Here is a 16,509-nt window from a genome sequence, read left to right as displayed (position 1 = left end):
CTCTCAGGCCCACCTCTCTCTCTCTCAGGCCCACCTCTCTCTCTCTCAGGCCCACCTCTCTCTCTCTCTCCTCAGGCCCACCTCTCTCTCTCTCGCTCTCTCAGCCCACCTCTCTCTCTCTCTCGCTCTCTCAGGCCCACCTCTCTCGCTCTCTCAGGCCCACTCTCTCTCCTCTCTCAGGCCCACCTCTCTCTCTCTCTCAGGCCCACCTCTCTCTCTCTCTCAGGCCCACCTCTCTCTCTCTCTCAGGCCCACCTCTCTCTCTCTCTCAGGCCCACCTCTCTCTCTCTCTCAGGCCCACCTCTCTCTCTCTCTCAGGCCCACCTCTCTCTCAGGCCCACCTCTCTCTCTCTCTCAGGCCCACCTCACCTCGCCTCGCTCTCTCAGGCCCACCTCACCTCGGGTGAACAGGCAGATTCTCCTTGCCGCTCTCCTACACAGCTCCTGCTCACAGCTACACGAATACACAGAAAAACAGCGCTTCCAGAAAATTAGGAACAGAGCCAAAATTAAAATGGGTATGTAGAGAGCACAGCAGCCAATGACAAACTCATCTTGACTTCACTGAGGTGACAAAGACTACGCTGCGCTCTCCCACAGCTCCCAACACTCCTCACGGGCTGCGGGAGCCTTTCCAAAATCAATTGTGTCCCATGTGTATTAAAAAGAAACAAATATACTGCAAAAGGGGACTAAATGATTTTAAAAATATATACAGCATTTAAAATAAAAACTGCACATGTAAATTGTGTAAAGATCAGCAGAAATTAGATTTTACAGGCACTTCACCACTCCCAAAAGTGCAATAAAATGATCAAAATATCTCATGCACCACAAAATGATACCAATTATGACAGCTCACCATGCAAAAACTGAGAAAAAAGTGACAAACCCATTTTCCCTTTAACCACCAAAATAAACGGTGTAAAATGGTACTAATCTGGAGAATCACGTTACCAGGTCATCGAACACCATAAGAATTAAAAAACAAAAAAACAAAAACATTTCACCCCTGGGCGCCGGGAGGCCGGGAGGCCAGACACTGGGCGCCCGGGAGGCCAGACACTGGGCGCCCGGGAGGCCAGACACTGGGCGCCCGGGAGGCCAGACACTGGGCGCCCGGGAGGCCAGACACTGGGCGCCCGGGAGGCCAGACACTGGGCGCCCGGGAGGCCAGACACTGGGCGCCCGGGAGGCCAGACACTGGGCGCCCGGGAGGCCAGACACTGGGCGCCCGGGAGGCCAGACACTGGGCGCCCGGGAGGCCAGACACTGGGCGCCCGGGAGGCCAGACACTGGGCGCCCGGGAGGCCAGACACTGGGCGCCCGGGAGGCCAGACACTGGGCGCCCGGGAGGCCAGACACTGGGCGCCCGGGAGGCCAGACACTGGGCGCCCGGGAGGCCAGACACTGGGCGCCCGGGAGGCCAGACACTGGGCGCCCGGGAGGCCAGACACTGGGCGCCCGGGAGGCCAGACACTGGGCGCCCGGGAGGCCAGACACTGGGCGCCCGGGAGGCCAGACACTGGGCGCCCGGGAGGCCAGACACTTGGAAGCTTCTGCCCCCCAGGGGGAGAGACGTGCCCTGGTAGGGGTATTCTAGATTAGCCCGATCTTCTGCATTTGCAGATTGAATCCAGAGAACAATGGCAGCCCTAGAGGAGGCCTGTCCTCTGCCAGAGAATATAGGGAGAACATACAAGGCATCTGAATGACTGAACGGAGCTGACAGGTAGAGCTGCACAGCTCTGACTATATCAGGTTGTGGAAGAACCTCTCAGGGGGATGAAAGGCGAAGTAACTAAAGGAAGTAGAGCAATCTCCTCATTAAGGTGAAAGGCGGAGCATCACTCGAAGGGCCTCGCTCACACGAGCGCATACATCGGACGAGAGCTATCCAATGTTTAACCAGACAAATGTTATTTTATGGGGCAGTGCTGATCAGCATTATTTTTCTCATACCTACTCGAAATGAGAACCCCTCCCAAAAAAACAAAACAAAACACTGCATGCCAAAATGTGCAGCGCAAATCGGATGTCTATCAACCATTCAAGTCTATGGGTTTGTGGAAATCAATGGACCGCACTTGGATGACATCCGAGTGGAGTCCAATTTTTTGCTGACTCACAGAATGTAGACGATTGAGAATTTTTTTTCTCCATCTTCTCCTCACTTGTGCTAAGATTCTGTCATCTGAGAGAATCGGATCACACTATGCTGACGGGAGTGTCATTAACATAATGGATCAGATTCTCACATGAAAGAATTTACGCTCGTGTGACCGTAGTCTAAAAAGAAAAGAGGGAGACGACAGCCAGGCCACTCTGTCCTGGAGGAGAGACAGAAGAAAGCCCCCTCGGAGCCTCCCAATGCAGTGACCCAAAAATGAAAACTGGTTAAAAAACAAATTCCCAGGAGTTCCCATTTAACAAATAAGCATTTTACACAATTGTGATACAAACATAAGGAATGATGACAGTTTAGGATACCATCTGGGTCACACATACCTTTTCAGGTCTTTGGAAGGACTTCTTAGTGCCTTTATATCACTGGTGTCCATTGAGTCCTCGGTCAGTGCTTCTGCCAACTCTGGATTACCCTGCGAGTCTCCTTTGTCCTTCCCGCTGCTCTGAAGATCGGCCATGAACTCTATGCTCTGCCGCAGGCTCTGTATTCTCTCCTGTATCGGCCATAGTAGATGGATGGTTGTATGTGTATACCATTAGCTGCAGCCCTGCTGTCATGGAAGCTTCACAGCTCTATAGGTCTATTACTGTGTCAGGAAAAATACACTTACCTGACTGAGGATTTTCATTCCGGAGTTTAGCAATTTTTTGGCAGCCTTGAAGTAAATGGTTCCAGGCTTGTTGTAAATCATTGCATTGTGACAAATTTGTTTGAAATTTTCCTAAGAGGAGAATAAATGGCTGTAAATGTAAAATATCAGCTAATAAAAGGTGGTGGTTTTGAGGAGCGGGGCACCTAGACACTATCTCCACTCTGCCTTAACTCCCAGAACTCCCAGAATGGAGCAGAGTTGCGACATCAAATCAAGTTTCTGGGCAAGGCACAACCATGAGAGGGTAGCGGATGGCGTGACACCTATGGTCAGTCGTTTTATAAAAAGAATGAAGAATGGCAAAGTCTGTAACTGCATGTAATTGTTGAATATCACTATCCTGTCTTTTATATCCCTTGCCACTTATTGAATGCATGTATTTATTCTTTTTCGATCTGACGATATTTAAATAAAAAAAAATGTCGGCAATTTTCACACCAGAATCTAGGCCTAATACTAGACTCCTACGTCCTGTATTTTTGAGCAGGCACTTTGACATTCGCAGCAATAGAGTAGGTCACTGGGCAGGGAAGCGGTGAACGTTGACATCACCTATTGCAAAGCAAATGGTGGCTCCTGTATGATCTGCTGTATAGAGGTGCCACCCTTCATGATCATCCTTGTCTGTGATGATAACTAGACTACTGAAGTCTTCTAAACAGGATGTGAGTCTAGGAGAAGGCTTAGTGGTCACTGTAAAAATGCGCAGAGGTTTGATGTCTCTGCTGGAGTCGTGAAGAGATTGAAATTAAAATTTTCTTTTGTATTAGCTTTTCTGGCAAATAGGAGGAGAACAGCAGGTCCTACAGGCTGAATGGTCTCCGCTGTAAGGTGCTATGGCTGATCGCAGTCATACCTTAAGTTCTTCTATGGATTCAAACTCTCCGCTCCTAATCTTCTCCTTCATTGTACTGAAGTCCATCGGGTGCTTAATAATCATTGAATATCCAGGTGCAATGAAGTCCGTAACAGGGAATGCAAAAAAAGAGCTGGGATCCTTCCTGTAAAGGGCAAAGATATACAGAGAAATAACTAAAATACAAATAATAAATATATTAAGATGAATTTACAAGTCCCTGATCACTCAATGATAATGAGGATTGGTGCAAATGTCCACTGGTATTCCAGATACTACGAGATATCACCTTATTCACAGATGATAGTCAAGAGAAAAATTAAGTACACCCCTTTTGAATTCCATGATTTTATGTCACAGGGCTAGAGATTACTAAATCGATCTCCAGGACCCTAGTTCAGAGGCCACGTCAGTAGTCAAACTGCCGGCCTCCTCAGCGCCTCTTCTGATTAGTAGACTCAGCACAACATCATGCCCGTGTCATGCTACAATGAGCCTACAAATCAGAAGAGGCATCTGATAGGTAAAATGGCAGGTAGGGAGCCGCTGCTGGACCAGCGTCTTTTGAATTAAGTCAATCATTTATAATCAGGACATTTTAAAACAAAAATAAATAGACCCTTAAAATTCTTAAAACTTAAATTTCTCCCTAACACAGCAATATCGTACAGTGGCATGTAAAAGTTTGGGCATCCCTGGTCAAAATTATTGTTATTGTGAACAGTTAAGCAAGTTGAAGTTGAAATGATCAAAAAAATTACAAAAAGGAAAAATGGTCCGGAGTCACATTAGTGCATCACATCCGATGCGAGATGCTAATGACACTCCGCTCCTTCTCTGCTGCGAACGTGAGCCGAGTGTCAGTGCTCCTCTCTCTCACATGAGAGAATCGCAGCACAGCTGTGGAGGAGACGGAGAAATTAATTTCTCCATTTCCTCCATTGCCGGCGTCTGCGGGAACCACACTGCGCGTGGATCGTCTTTAATAGGATGAAGTTGGTGCCGGGAATAAAATCCGCTCTCCTCCGTGGTGAAGAAATTTGACGAGAGATTGTAATATATTTAACAATCTTGTAGTTTACTACTAAAAGCTACGATTACTACGTGTTTCGTGGACGTCCTGTCCACTTCCTCAGGTACATAGCTGATGTAGACCGATTCATCAAACGGTCTTATATACATAAATCCACACGTGGTAAAAAAGCCCGCTGTTCTTGGCGCCAAAAACAACAAACGGTTTACAGAAAAACAAAAGTATTGATAAATAGATTAAATAAATATTGATCGACTAATTACATTCTTATGGATATATAATGAAAACCATAAAACAAATAAAATAACCTCTGGAATGGAATCATCCAAATACAAAAGAGGGATTTTTGGTACTCACCTTAAAATCTTTCTTGGAGCCTTCATTGGGGGACACAGGACAATGGGGTGTATGCCGTTGTCACTAGGAAGTTGACACTAGGCAAAAAAAGAAAAAAGCTCCTCCTCCGCAGTATACACCCGCCTACAGGCACCAAGCTCACCAGTTAGTGGCTAAAGCAGTAGGAGGATCTTAAAAAAACAATTAACTATGCAATGACCAACGGGGCACAACCGTGAAAGCTAAGTTAGATGCCCAACAGGGCCCACTGTACCTATGCCCAAAATCGGGGAGGGTGCCAAGTCCCCCAATGAAGGCTCCAAGAAAGAGATTTTACGGTGAGTACCAAAAATCCCTCTTTCTTTATCGCTTCATTGGGGGACACAGGACCATGGGACGTCCAAAAACAGTCCCTAGGGTAGGAGAACAGAGAAAGGTAGCCACAGACTAGGTCTGACTGCAGGCAACCGCTGCCTGCAGAATCTTCCGTCCAAGACTGGCATCAGCCGAAGAATAAGTGTGGACCTTGTAAAACCTTGAAAAGGTGTGGAGTGAAGACCATGTTGCGGCCTTACAGATCTGAGAAGCTGAAGCCTGATGGCGAACAGCCCAAGAGGCCCCCACCGCCCGGGTGGAGTGAGCCCTTTCCCCCGGAGGGGGAGATTTGTCCGAGACGCGATATGCCTCCAAAGTGGTCGAACGTATCCAACGAGCGATGGTTGACTTGGAAGCAGGGAGACCCCTGTGACGGACGCCCTTCAGGAATGACAAACAGGGCGTCCGAACGCCGAAGGGAAGCTGTTCTAGAAAGGTACACATGTAGAGCTCTGACCAGATCCAGATTGTGCAGGGATTTCTCCCGAGGGTGCACTGGGGTCGGGCAGAAGGAAGGCAAAAAAATGTCCTCATTGATGTGGAAAGAGGAGACTACTTTTGGCAAAAAGGAAGGCACTAATCTGAGCACTAACCTTGTCCTGATGGAAGACCAGAAAAGGCGACCGACAAGAGAGGGCTGCGAGCTCTGCAACCCTCCTAATAGAGGTAACAGCCACCAGAAAAGCCACCTTCCAGGAGAGAAGAGAGGCTGAGATGTCCCGAATGGGTTCAAACGGAGGCTTTTGAAGGACACTAAAGGACCATGTTAAGGTCCCATGGATCCACCGGGGGACGATAAGGCGGCACCAGGTGAGCTACCCCTTGCAGAAACATCTTGACCTGAGGACGGAAAGCCAAGTTAAGCTGGAATAGAATGGACAAGGCCGAAACTTGGCCTTTGAGAGTGCTTAGAGAGAGTCCCGCCTCCAGGCCAGACTAAAGGAAAGCCAAAATGACCGGTAGCGAAAAGAACATGGGAGCTAGCCGATCCTTCTCGCAGTGACGAAAGAAGGCTCTCCAGGTTCTGTGGTATATGCGCGAGGTTGCGGGTTTCCTGGCACTAATTAGGGCCTGGATGACGTTGTCCGCAAAACCCGCCTTCCTCAACACTGCGGCCTCAACAGCCATGCCATTAAATTCAGAGAACGAGAACTCTGATGAAGAATAGGTCCCTGAGAGAGGAGGTCCGGATGGTCCGGTAGTCTCCAGGGGGAGTCGACGAGCAGGTTTACCAGATCTGCGTATCAGACGAGTCTGGGCCAATCCGGGGCTATTAGAATTACCGGTACTTCCTCTCACTTGATCTTTTTGATGACCTGAGGGATCAATGGTAGAGGGGGAAAGAGATAGGGCAGCTGGAACTGAGACCATGAGATGACTAGCACGTCTTGAGCGATCGCAAGGGGATCGCGGGACCGGGCTACGAAGGATGGAACCTTTAACAGACGCCATGAGGTCGACGTCCGGCGTGCCCCATCATGAGCATATCTGATGGAACACCTCGGGATGGACAGACCATTCTCCTGAGGCAAGGCCCTGCCGACTGAGGAAGTCGGCCACCCAATTGTCGACCCCCGGGATGTGTACTGCTGATATTGCCGGAACAGTGTTCTCGGCCCAAACTAGCACTCGTCACCTCTTTTAAAACGGACTTGCTGCGAGTCCCTCCCTGACGGTTTATGTACGCCACCGCCGTGGCGTTGTCAGATTTTACGCGGACTGGGAACCCTGCAAGGATATCCTGCCAGTGACGCAACGCCAGGTAAATTGCCCTTATCTCCAATATATTGATTGGTAGGGAGGCTTCGTGGAGACTCCAACGGCCCTGCGCTGTGTGGTGGAGGAAAACTGCCCCCCAACCGATGAGGCTGGCATCGGTTGTGACCACCTGCAAACGAAGCGGTAGGAATGACCTCCCTGGTCTGAAGGAAGAAGGGCGAGTCCACCATATTAATGACCTTCTCACATGAAGAGGTAACCTGATGCGTCGATCTAGAGACAACGGGTTCTTGTCCCATGCCGACAGAAGGGCCAGTTGAAGAGGCCGGGTATGGAACTGGGCAAACGGGACTGCTTCCATAGCTGCCACCATTTTTCCCAAGATACTCATGCACAGGCGAAGACAACGTGGATTTGGGTCGGAGAGAAGGTGAATCCCCAGACGGAGAGAGATTATCTTCTCCCTCGGGAGAACGACCCGGGCATGGGTCGTGTCGAACTGCATCCCTAGAAAGGTTAAGCGCTGAGACGGGACCAGGGAGGATTTGTCTATGTTGATCAGCCAGCCTAACCGAGAAAGTGTGTTCAGGGTGATCTGGAGACTGTAGAGGCAGTCCCGGAACGTGGGACCCTTGATCATTAGGTCATCGAGGTAGGGGATAATTACAATCCCCCTGGCTCGTAGAATGGCCATGACCGTCGCCATTACCTTTGTGAAAACCCTCGGGGCGGAGGCAAGCCCGTAGGGGAGAGAAGTGAACTGGTAATGTGCGTTCTGAAAGGCAAAACGAAGGAACTTCTGATGTGGTGCGCAGATTGGGATATGAAGATACGCATTCTGAATATCCACTGAACATAGATATTCCCCGGCCTCCATGGATGCGATTACCGACCTGAGGGACTCCATTCTGAAGTGCCGTGCGCGTATCTGTCGGTTTAGTTGTTTGAGGCCTAAGATCGGACGTAGTGAGCCGTCCTTTTTTGGAACGACGAAAAGATTTGAGTAGAAACCCGAACACCTTTCTTGAAGGGGGACTGGAACTATGACTCCTGAGCGCAGAAGGGAGGCAATGGCCTGAAGGAAACCGGGAAGTAGAGATGGATGCGGGTGGCATGACCTGAGAAATCGTGTTCTTGGTATGGCGTTGAACTCGATCTTGTAACCTGAGATCACTATCTCCTTGACCCAGGCATCTTCTATTGCCGATACCCAAGGGTCTCGGAACAGAAGTAGACAGCCGCCCACCCTGGGAGAAAACCCAGGTGGGGGTGACCCGTCATGCTGAGGAAAATCTGTTGGATCGTGATCGGGATCCATAGGGCTTGAAGGAGCGACCCTTTGCGCGCCAGTTGGGAGTGGGCCTAAATGTAGGCTTACGTTTGTCCTGCTGCGCTGGGGTACGGTCCTGTTGAGAGGAGGGTCCTGGTTGAGCAAACCGACGAAAGGACCAAAACTGAAGGTAACGTTTGCTAGGAAAGGGGCGATTAGGTCTCGGCTGAGGAAGAGAGGTGCTCTTGCCCCCAGTGGCATCGGAGATGATCTGGTCTAATTTAGACCCAAATAGTCTAGAGCCCTGAAAAGGGAGATTTGTTAGTGATTTCTTGGAAGCCGGGTCGGCGTTCCAAGCCTTCAGCCAAAGAATCCTACGTATGGCAATGATATTGACGCCGTGAAAAGTTATTTCTCTGCGTGGGTGATCTGATCCGCTAGGTCAGCCAGATCGTCTGGGGAAGCCCCGGTGAGGATGCCCTGCCTCAGCTGTTTGGCCCATGCGGAGACTGCTTTTGATACCCAAGTTGAGGCGAAGGACAGACAAAGGGAGGTGCCAGCGGCCAAGAAGGCTGACATTGCCAAGGCCTCAACCTGTCTATCCGTAGTGTCCTTGAGGGAAGAACCGTCTGGAAGGGACAGTACCGTCTTAGCCGAGAGACAGGAGGATCCACAGAAGGGGACTCCGTCCATCTGCTGACGAGGTCGTGGTTAAAGGGGTATAGCATGTCTAAATGTTTCTTTCCAGTGAAGCCATTCTCAGGATGCTCCCATTGTTTCTGAAAGACACCATCAAATTCTGAATGGTTAGAAAAAGTGCGGGCCGGGCGCTTCATTCTCTTAAAGGAAATGGAGTAGTCAAGAGAAGGGCCTCGTCCTCTTTAACATGCAGTCTGATTGACGGCCGATATAAGGCTGTCAACCATGTCCTGGACTCTAGAATATTGGTCCGTGTTGGATCCAGAGTCAGAATCTGAATCCGTGTCTGATCCCGGAGCGACCTCTGGGGAAGAGGTGTGAGAAGCAGGGAGCAGTCTGGAGAGCTGGAGGATGAGCTTGTGTGAGTCCGTTTCTGAGAACTTGCCCTCGGTCTGCCCTTAGAAGGAGGGGGCAGAGGTGCCTGTGAATCGTCCGTTGGAACGTTCGGAGCACTGGTGGCCGTGGATAGCATGGGCAAACGTTCTAGGACCTGCACTAGAGATTTAGATACCTTGGTGAGGTCAGAGACAGACTGGGACATAGCAACAGCCCACTCTGGAGGGGGAGTTACCTTGTCCTGGGCGGCAGGGGGTTCTTGGGGTGCCAGCATGGTGGGAGGCTTGCAGGTCGAGCAGAAGGCCGTTGTCAGACCCGCGGGCCACTTAGTACTGCAAAGAGCACAGGCGTAATATGTGACTGTGAGTGGGACGGACAGAAAGCTCCCTGGGATTGGGCATATGTGCCTAACCAGGAATACTGCAGAGGAGGGAGCCTATGGTGTGTGGAAGTGGCAGAGTAGGGCCTACCCGTTCTGTAATGGGCACGGTCCCGTATCCCCCGTCGGAAGGTCCGGAGCCGCAGAGACAGGAGCAGGGCTGCGATGATGAGGCAGTCACAGAATAATGCTGCCGGAGCCAGAACGAGAGCAGCGTAGAGGGGCAGAGCGTGCTGTCCTGAGGAAGCTAAAGCTCTGATAGGCAGAAGAGGATGGAGGCGGGCTCAAGAACTTGGCCGCTGATAGGCCCCCGGGATAAAAGAGGGCGTGACGAAAGTGTCATATAGCTCCTCGGTCCTGACTGGCCAGCCTTCGGGAGGGGCTTGCACCTTCTTCCATTCTTTCAGCTCTCGGGTTTCTGCCCGTCAGCCGACAAGGTGCGAGGTCTGGCATAGCGGTCTGGACGCTCTGATTTTTCACACATGATACAAAAAAAGAAAAAAAAACAAAACAAGACTTTGGGATCGCTTACACTGCGGTCCATGTCAACTACAATAGTTTATCCTATGTGCTCAAATATAAATGTAATTATATTTTGTATTTGGATGATTCCATTCCAGAGGTTATTTTATTTGTTTTATGGTTTTCATTATATATCCATAAGAGTGTAACTAGTCGATCAATATTTTTATTTAATCTATTTATCAATAATTTCATTGTTTTTCTGTAAACCGTTTGTTGTTTTTGGCTCCAAGAATAACAGCGGGCTTTTTTACCACGTGTGGATTTATGTATATAAGACTGTTTGATGAATCGGTCTACATCAGCTATGTACCTAAGGAAGTGGACGGGACGTCCACGAAACACGTAGTAATCGTAGCTTTTAGTAATAAACTACAAGATTGTATATATTTAACAATCTCTCGGCAAATTTCTTCACCACGGAGGAGCGCGGATTTTGTTCCCGGCACCAACTTCATCCTATTAAAGACAACCTTACAAGATCCCTAGGGATTCTGTGCTGGCTGCAGCCCTTCGCTACAAATTCTTATCTGAGTTGTGCATGACACATCTCACAAAGGGGAGCACATTTTCTTTTTACCCACTTGGTTGCTGTTGGATAACAGCGCTATTGCGCCCCCATCTCTCTACTTATACTGCACATGGATGACATCTAACTGCAGTGCAATGTTTCACACGCACCCATAGACTTATGGCATGAGAAAATAATCGCAGATGTCAGCTGCCCCATAGGTTAACATTCGGCCGAGGACAATCCAATTTTTTATCAGATTGCACTCATTCAATTACATCGCAAGTGTGAGAGAGCCCTTAGGGTTATGACTTGTTCACGATCATTTTTAGGAAAGGTCAGGCGATGCAAATTTCCCAGCTTTATAACAACCCAGCCTCCTCTAACCTTGTGCCAAAAAACAGCAGCCATGGGTTCTTCAAAGGGCAAATGTGGGCAAAAAAGGGCAGCATCACATATGTATCCTATATGGTGCACAGACAGAAAACCATGTGGAAATGCAGATCGGCTTTTTTCAGGGAGGCCAAGACTGTCCTGCTTACACAGATGGAGAGAACTATGTAGCCGCTCAGTCATCTCAGCGCTTATGAATTCTCTACCCTATTGGACAACTCCTCCTCATACTTCACGCTTGGCCCCGATAAGATAAAAAAGCTTCTACTCACCTCCCATGCTAGTGCCGTTCCAGCGGTGTTGGCACTCGCGGTGCCGGGGCTCCCGCGCTGTTGTGACATGTGACCCCGGTGCCCAATCAGCGCTGGCGTCACGTGCCCCGCCTTCTGTCAAACTGAACATGAAGTCAGATCAGCTGCAGCCCAGACTTCATCTTCATGTTCGATTTGTCCGAAGGCGGGGACAGTGACACCAGCGCTGAATGGGCGCCGCGGTCACAACAACCACATGAGGACCCCGGAGAGAGAGCGAGTGTCGACACCGTGGGAACAGAGCCAGCACGGGAGGGGAGTATAGGTTTTATTTTATCAGTGCCAAACATTTTGGTCAAAAAGGGGTTGTCCAAGTACTGGTCAACCCCTTTCTGGAAGCAGCTAGAGTGGTCTGGCACTGATGACCTTACTGACTGCGGACTATAAGACAACATCTTGCTAAAATTTGTGTCTTGTTAAAAAGTGTCAGTCAGAAAAATATGGTAACTTGCCTGTTTATAACACACCAACATATTTTGTAATGCTTACAGGCAATGTGCCTCCCCATTGGGACTCACAAGCTACATTCCCTAGAAGAAGGTGTACTGTCCTGGAGGATGGCGGACACCCTCGGCTGCTGTGTGTATTTGGGGATACACCGGGGAGATCTCACCTTTGTAGCTGCCTCACGAGCTGATTCAGGGCTTCCTGCAGTGGAGTTTGGTCTTCTGTATGTAATATAAGAGCAGAATATTTCTTGATAAAACGATCAACAGGTTTTTACCTTACATTTGAGCAGTGGCACATACAGTACTATACATATACACCAGCAATATACAGGAGTACACTGACATGTGAGGGTTTAAGCAGGAATTCACAGCAGTATGTTTGGACATTTGTAACTTTGCACAGTCCATTTTTGTTAGGTTTCCATTAATTATGGGGTGTCCCATTGCACTCACCCTCCCCCTTGCAATCAGACGTAAACTATATGGGAAGTGGTCAACAAATGAAAAATTATATTACAGATCCACCATAGAAGAAATGAAGCATTACACTAAGAACAAAAAAAAAAATCAAGGCACTGTCAATAACAAACGCTTTGTTTAAGAATCACCAGTGCATGCTGGGATACTCAAACGTAATGTCATCAGGGGGCAGGGTCTGCGGTTACTACCACAGCCTCTGCCCCCATTCTGAAACGAAGCATCAGTGACGACAGTTTCAGGGGCTGGGCTAGTCCCTGCTCTACTGAGAATACATTGGTTATCAATTTCGAGCTTTCTTTTTACTGTGTACTATTCTTCTCCATGCACAGTGACAGTGCTCTCCCTCACCGGCTGTAATTAGAATTGATGAGCAAGCGGCGAAACGCACTTTTAGTGGGCATTGTAAGTAGATAACCTGGTGAGCAGAGATCTCCTTACAATGGCCACTGACAGTGCTCTTTAGAGCCGGTTCATCACTTCTAATTAGAGCCGGCGAGGGAGCGCACTGTCACTGTGCACGGAGAAGAAAATTGCACAGTAAGAATGGATCTCATACTGAGCTTAAGTAAAAACTGATAACCGATGCATGCTCAGTATTACAGGGACTAGCCCAGCCCCTGAAACAGACATCACTGATGGTGCTTTGTTTCAGAGCTGGGACAGAGGCTGTGGCAGTGACTGTAGACCCTGCTCCCCATGCACTCTTCTCAAACGAAGAGTCATCAAAATGGATATGCGTAAAATAAATAAAAAAAGCATTAAGATTAGAGATAGAAGGGTAGGGACATTTTGATTAACCCATATTAGTTTCAGTCCACCCCTTTCAGTAGAAAAAAAAGCTAGTAGCCTGAGATTACATGGCATTAGTTAGAAGAGCTGCTTTTATAGGGGAAACACTGGTAGACTTAATCTTTCTTAGCAATGGTGTTATTTGTTTCAGGACATTTCTAACATAATAGAGGCAGCATTGTGGGATACCCCAATAACCAAAGTCAGTAATCAGCACTCGCGACAAAACAGATCCTGCGAAAATTGGGGGAGGGGTGGGGAAAGCCTGAAAGGTTCTTTACCTTCTGGTTTCGCCAAGGAGGATTCTGGCACAGTTACGGCTGGTATATCAGCTCCAAGGGGTGAATGAAGGGAGCGATCCTTATTCTTCTCACTGTCATGTGAGCTTTTATCCTTTTTCTTTTTATCGTCCTGAAAAAATGAAAACAAAAAGAAACCATGTTTAGCAGTAAAAAAATATCCTAACTAGTGCACATGCTGGAACTTGTTATCACTGAGCGGTTATCGCCTATAAAAGGGTCACACGGACGAGCATGGAGGCCGCACACAGTCGTACACCCCAGAAAATGATGCATGGCAAAGTGCATGTTTGCTCTGTCGGCACCATTATAGTCTATAGCCCCGTCGGCGCATACGCTTGAATCCCATTTTGCGGGGGGTTCAAACGTAAGCCCTGATGGGACCAATAAATGGGTGCCAGGACGCAGTGTGATAGCAATCCAAGTAGACCACAACAATGTTCTGTTACAATGGGATTGTGCTCATCCATATGCACTTAAAAAAGGCATTTTTAAAAAGGTCAATATCTCCGACAGTGTAAGAATCAATGACATTGTAGTTGTTTCTCCAGACAGGCGGACGATCTTAGAGAACGAGGGTACCACAAGAAAGTCCTGCCGGAGGCATTATGCTGACACAACGACAAGCAAATCCCAAAAGTCTGTGCTGGCTAATCTGCTAAATATCTGCCATGTGGGAGCAGACACCAGTGGTGAACAATTTACAGGGTTTGTCCACTACTTTACAAGTTCAACTTATTGGTCCCAGGCAGTGTAAAGAGAAAAACAAGTAACACATTGGTGGCGATCCAGCAGATATTGGAATTTGTGGCAAATCTGCAGTATTAACATAACTGATCCTGCACAATTTTTTGCTTCAAGGGCCACATTGTCATACTGAACAAATCCAAGGGCTGCACTAAAAATTAAAGGGGTATTACCTTCTGTGACAATTGTGGAAGTATATACTATAAATGTCTGATCGGTACAAATTTCACTTACAGGACTCTTCCCTCCACCAAGCTGCACTCTCATGGTACGTTAACAGCTTTGTGATGAGGATTTAGAAACAGATTCTGCTCCTAAATCCACATAAATGCATCAAATACTACTTGAATAAGTTCAGGCTGATTTTAATAGCAAAAGCTCCTTTAGTGCACTTAATGCTGCCTTTTCACATTACTATGAACATTTCTCAAAACTAATAGGAAACTTAAAGAGTATTTGAAGCAGATTTCTTATGTGAATTTGCAGTAAAATCTGCTTCTAAATACTTGCAAAAAAACTGTGTGAATAGGTCCTAAAGAGGGAGAAGTCAAGCGAGCACATGGCTCTCTACAATACAGCATATTTTTGCTTACTGTCTAATGATTCACAACTACATAAACTACAGAGGAGCCACAGACATGAAGACCACCTGTCCAATCACACACTACTTTCTGGAGCCAAACGGGTGACGAGACCCCATTCTCCTGATGAGGCCTCCTGAGATGTCTGCACAGGGCACCATTACCACTTGTCAGTCCCTGCTCTTCCATATGTGGCTGCCCCCATATAACTGGTCAGACAAGCATATGGCTGGTGGCCGTACAGAATGGCATCGCGGGCCACGTGCCCCCTGGCTGCAGGTTGTGCCTCCGTTTTAGAGGATGCACACTTAGCTTAGATCCGAGGATTTCCCGTGTATTACAATACCAGCATTGTGTAGGAGATTTTACTAAATCTTATCCGCACAATGTAGAGAATATCTGCAGCAGAAATTGACCAATGCTGTCCACGGCCTACATGGTTAAATGTGAGGCAAAAATCAGCGACAGCCGGCAGCAGTTATTGCTCCGGTGATTGTCAATTATTGATTAATTACACATCAGGACATCGGAAAAGTCTTCACAATATGACGTCTGAAGTTATTCGCCCGAACAAGAATCATTTACTATATAATATTAGAACAATAACCTAAGATAATGTCATTCACCTTTTTCTTCTTCTTCTCCTCTCCAGGAGCTGCTACTTTCTCGCTTTTCTTTTTTTTCTTCTTCTTCTTATCCTTGTGCTTCTCATGGTCGGACTTATCTTCATGGAAGCCTTGTGGAAGGGCGGCAGCCCGGGCGGTGGAAAGTTCCTTCACCTCTCCAGTGCCCACTTTCAACACCAGTTTTAATGGTTTCTCCACGTATTCTGAAAAAGATGCAAAAAGGAGAATGGGAATTATAAGCAACAGTAAGAAACCTCCATGTAATGGCCAAATGGCTCTGCTCCTATTCACTATAGCCATGATGGAAGGGTCTGCAAAGAGACCCCAGAATTTGTACTACAGGGCTCTCTAGGGTCTTTCTCGGTAATAAAGAGGGTCCACGTATGGGAGACCTCCCCCACCGCCGACTACATGATTTGCTTCATACAATTCTGTTCTTTTAACAGAAAAAAAATACTCATTTCCATCAAACTCGACTACTAAGGACATTACAGTGTGATGAGACGTCGGGGTGGAAGGGATGTGCGATGGCCGGCTGGCATGCTGCAGCTCCCATGGACAATGCTTGCCGAGCGTCACATGCCGGCCACCGCAGCTGCACCCCCTTATGTATAGAGAAAATCACGGAATTTATCAGCTCCATTTTGGGATTCAGGAGCGCATAACATTTTTATAATTGCAAGTGTTTTACGGCTTTATTTTCCCCCAACATTTTTCTGCATGAAAAATTAAAGCGTGCACCATTCTCTTCTGCATTTTGGATGAGGTTTGCCCTGTGAAGTCTATGGGCGCGCAAAATAAATGAAAAACACAAAAATACTGCACGTACACGTTCAAGCCATTTTTTTTTCACGGGTAGAAAACGTATTCATTATAGTCTATGGGGCTGTTTACATGTCTATTATATTTATCCATCCATGAAAACCACTGATGACTCACGGATGGTAAAAACAGACAT

The 16,509-nt window shown here is 47.9% G+C and overlaps 1 protein-coding gene across 1 annotated transcript in view; it reads right to left on the bottom strand.

Annotated features, from left to right (window-relative positions):
- BRD7 (bromodomain containing 7) overlaps positions 1–16,509 on the bottom strand; it is a 90,973-nt gene that overhangs the window by 67,435 nt on the left and 7,029 nt on the right. The window contains exons 2-7 of the mRNA XM_073659361.1: positions 15,552–15,754; positions 13,580–13,709; positions 12,194–12,248; positions 3,697–3,841; positions 2,799–2,909; positions 2,509–2,681 (exon numbers count right to left, since the gene is read on the bottom strand). Of these exons, the coding sequence (XP_073515462.1) occupies positions 2,509–2,681; positions 2,799–2,909; positions 3,697–3,841; positions 12,194–12,248; positions 13,580–13,709; positions 15,552–15,754 (817 nt within the window). The remainder of the gene's footprint in view (positions 1–2,508; positions 2,682–2,798; positions 2,910–3,696; positions 3,842–12,193; positions 12,249–13,579; positions 13,710–15,551; positions 15,755–16,509) is intronic.

This window comes from Phyllobates terribilis, unplaced genomic scaffold (assembly GCF_046119375.1).
Source record: "Phyllobates terribilis strain yellow unplaced genomic scaffold, ASM4611937v1 Scaffold_13__5_contigs__length_258822181, whole genome shotgun sequence".
Lineage (NCBI taxonomy): Eukaryota > Metazoa > Chordata > Amphibia > Anura > Dendrobatidae > Phyllobates > Phyllobates terribilis.
Note: the sequence above shows the minus strand (reverse complement) of the source record. Positions and strands in the feature narration are given on the sequence as shown.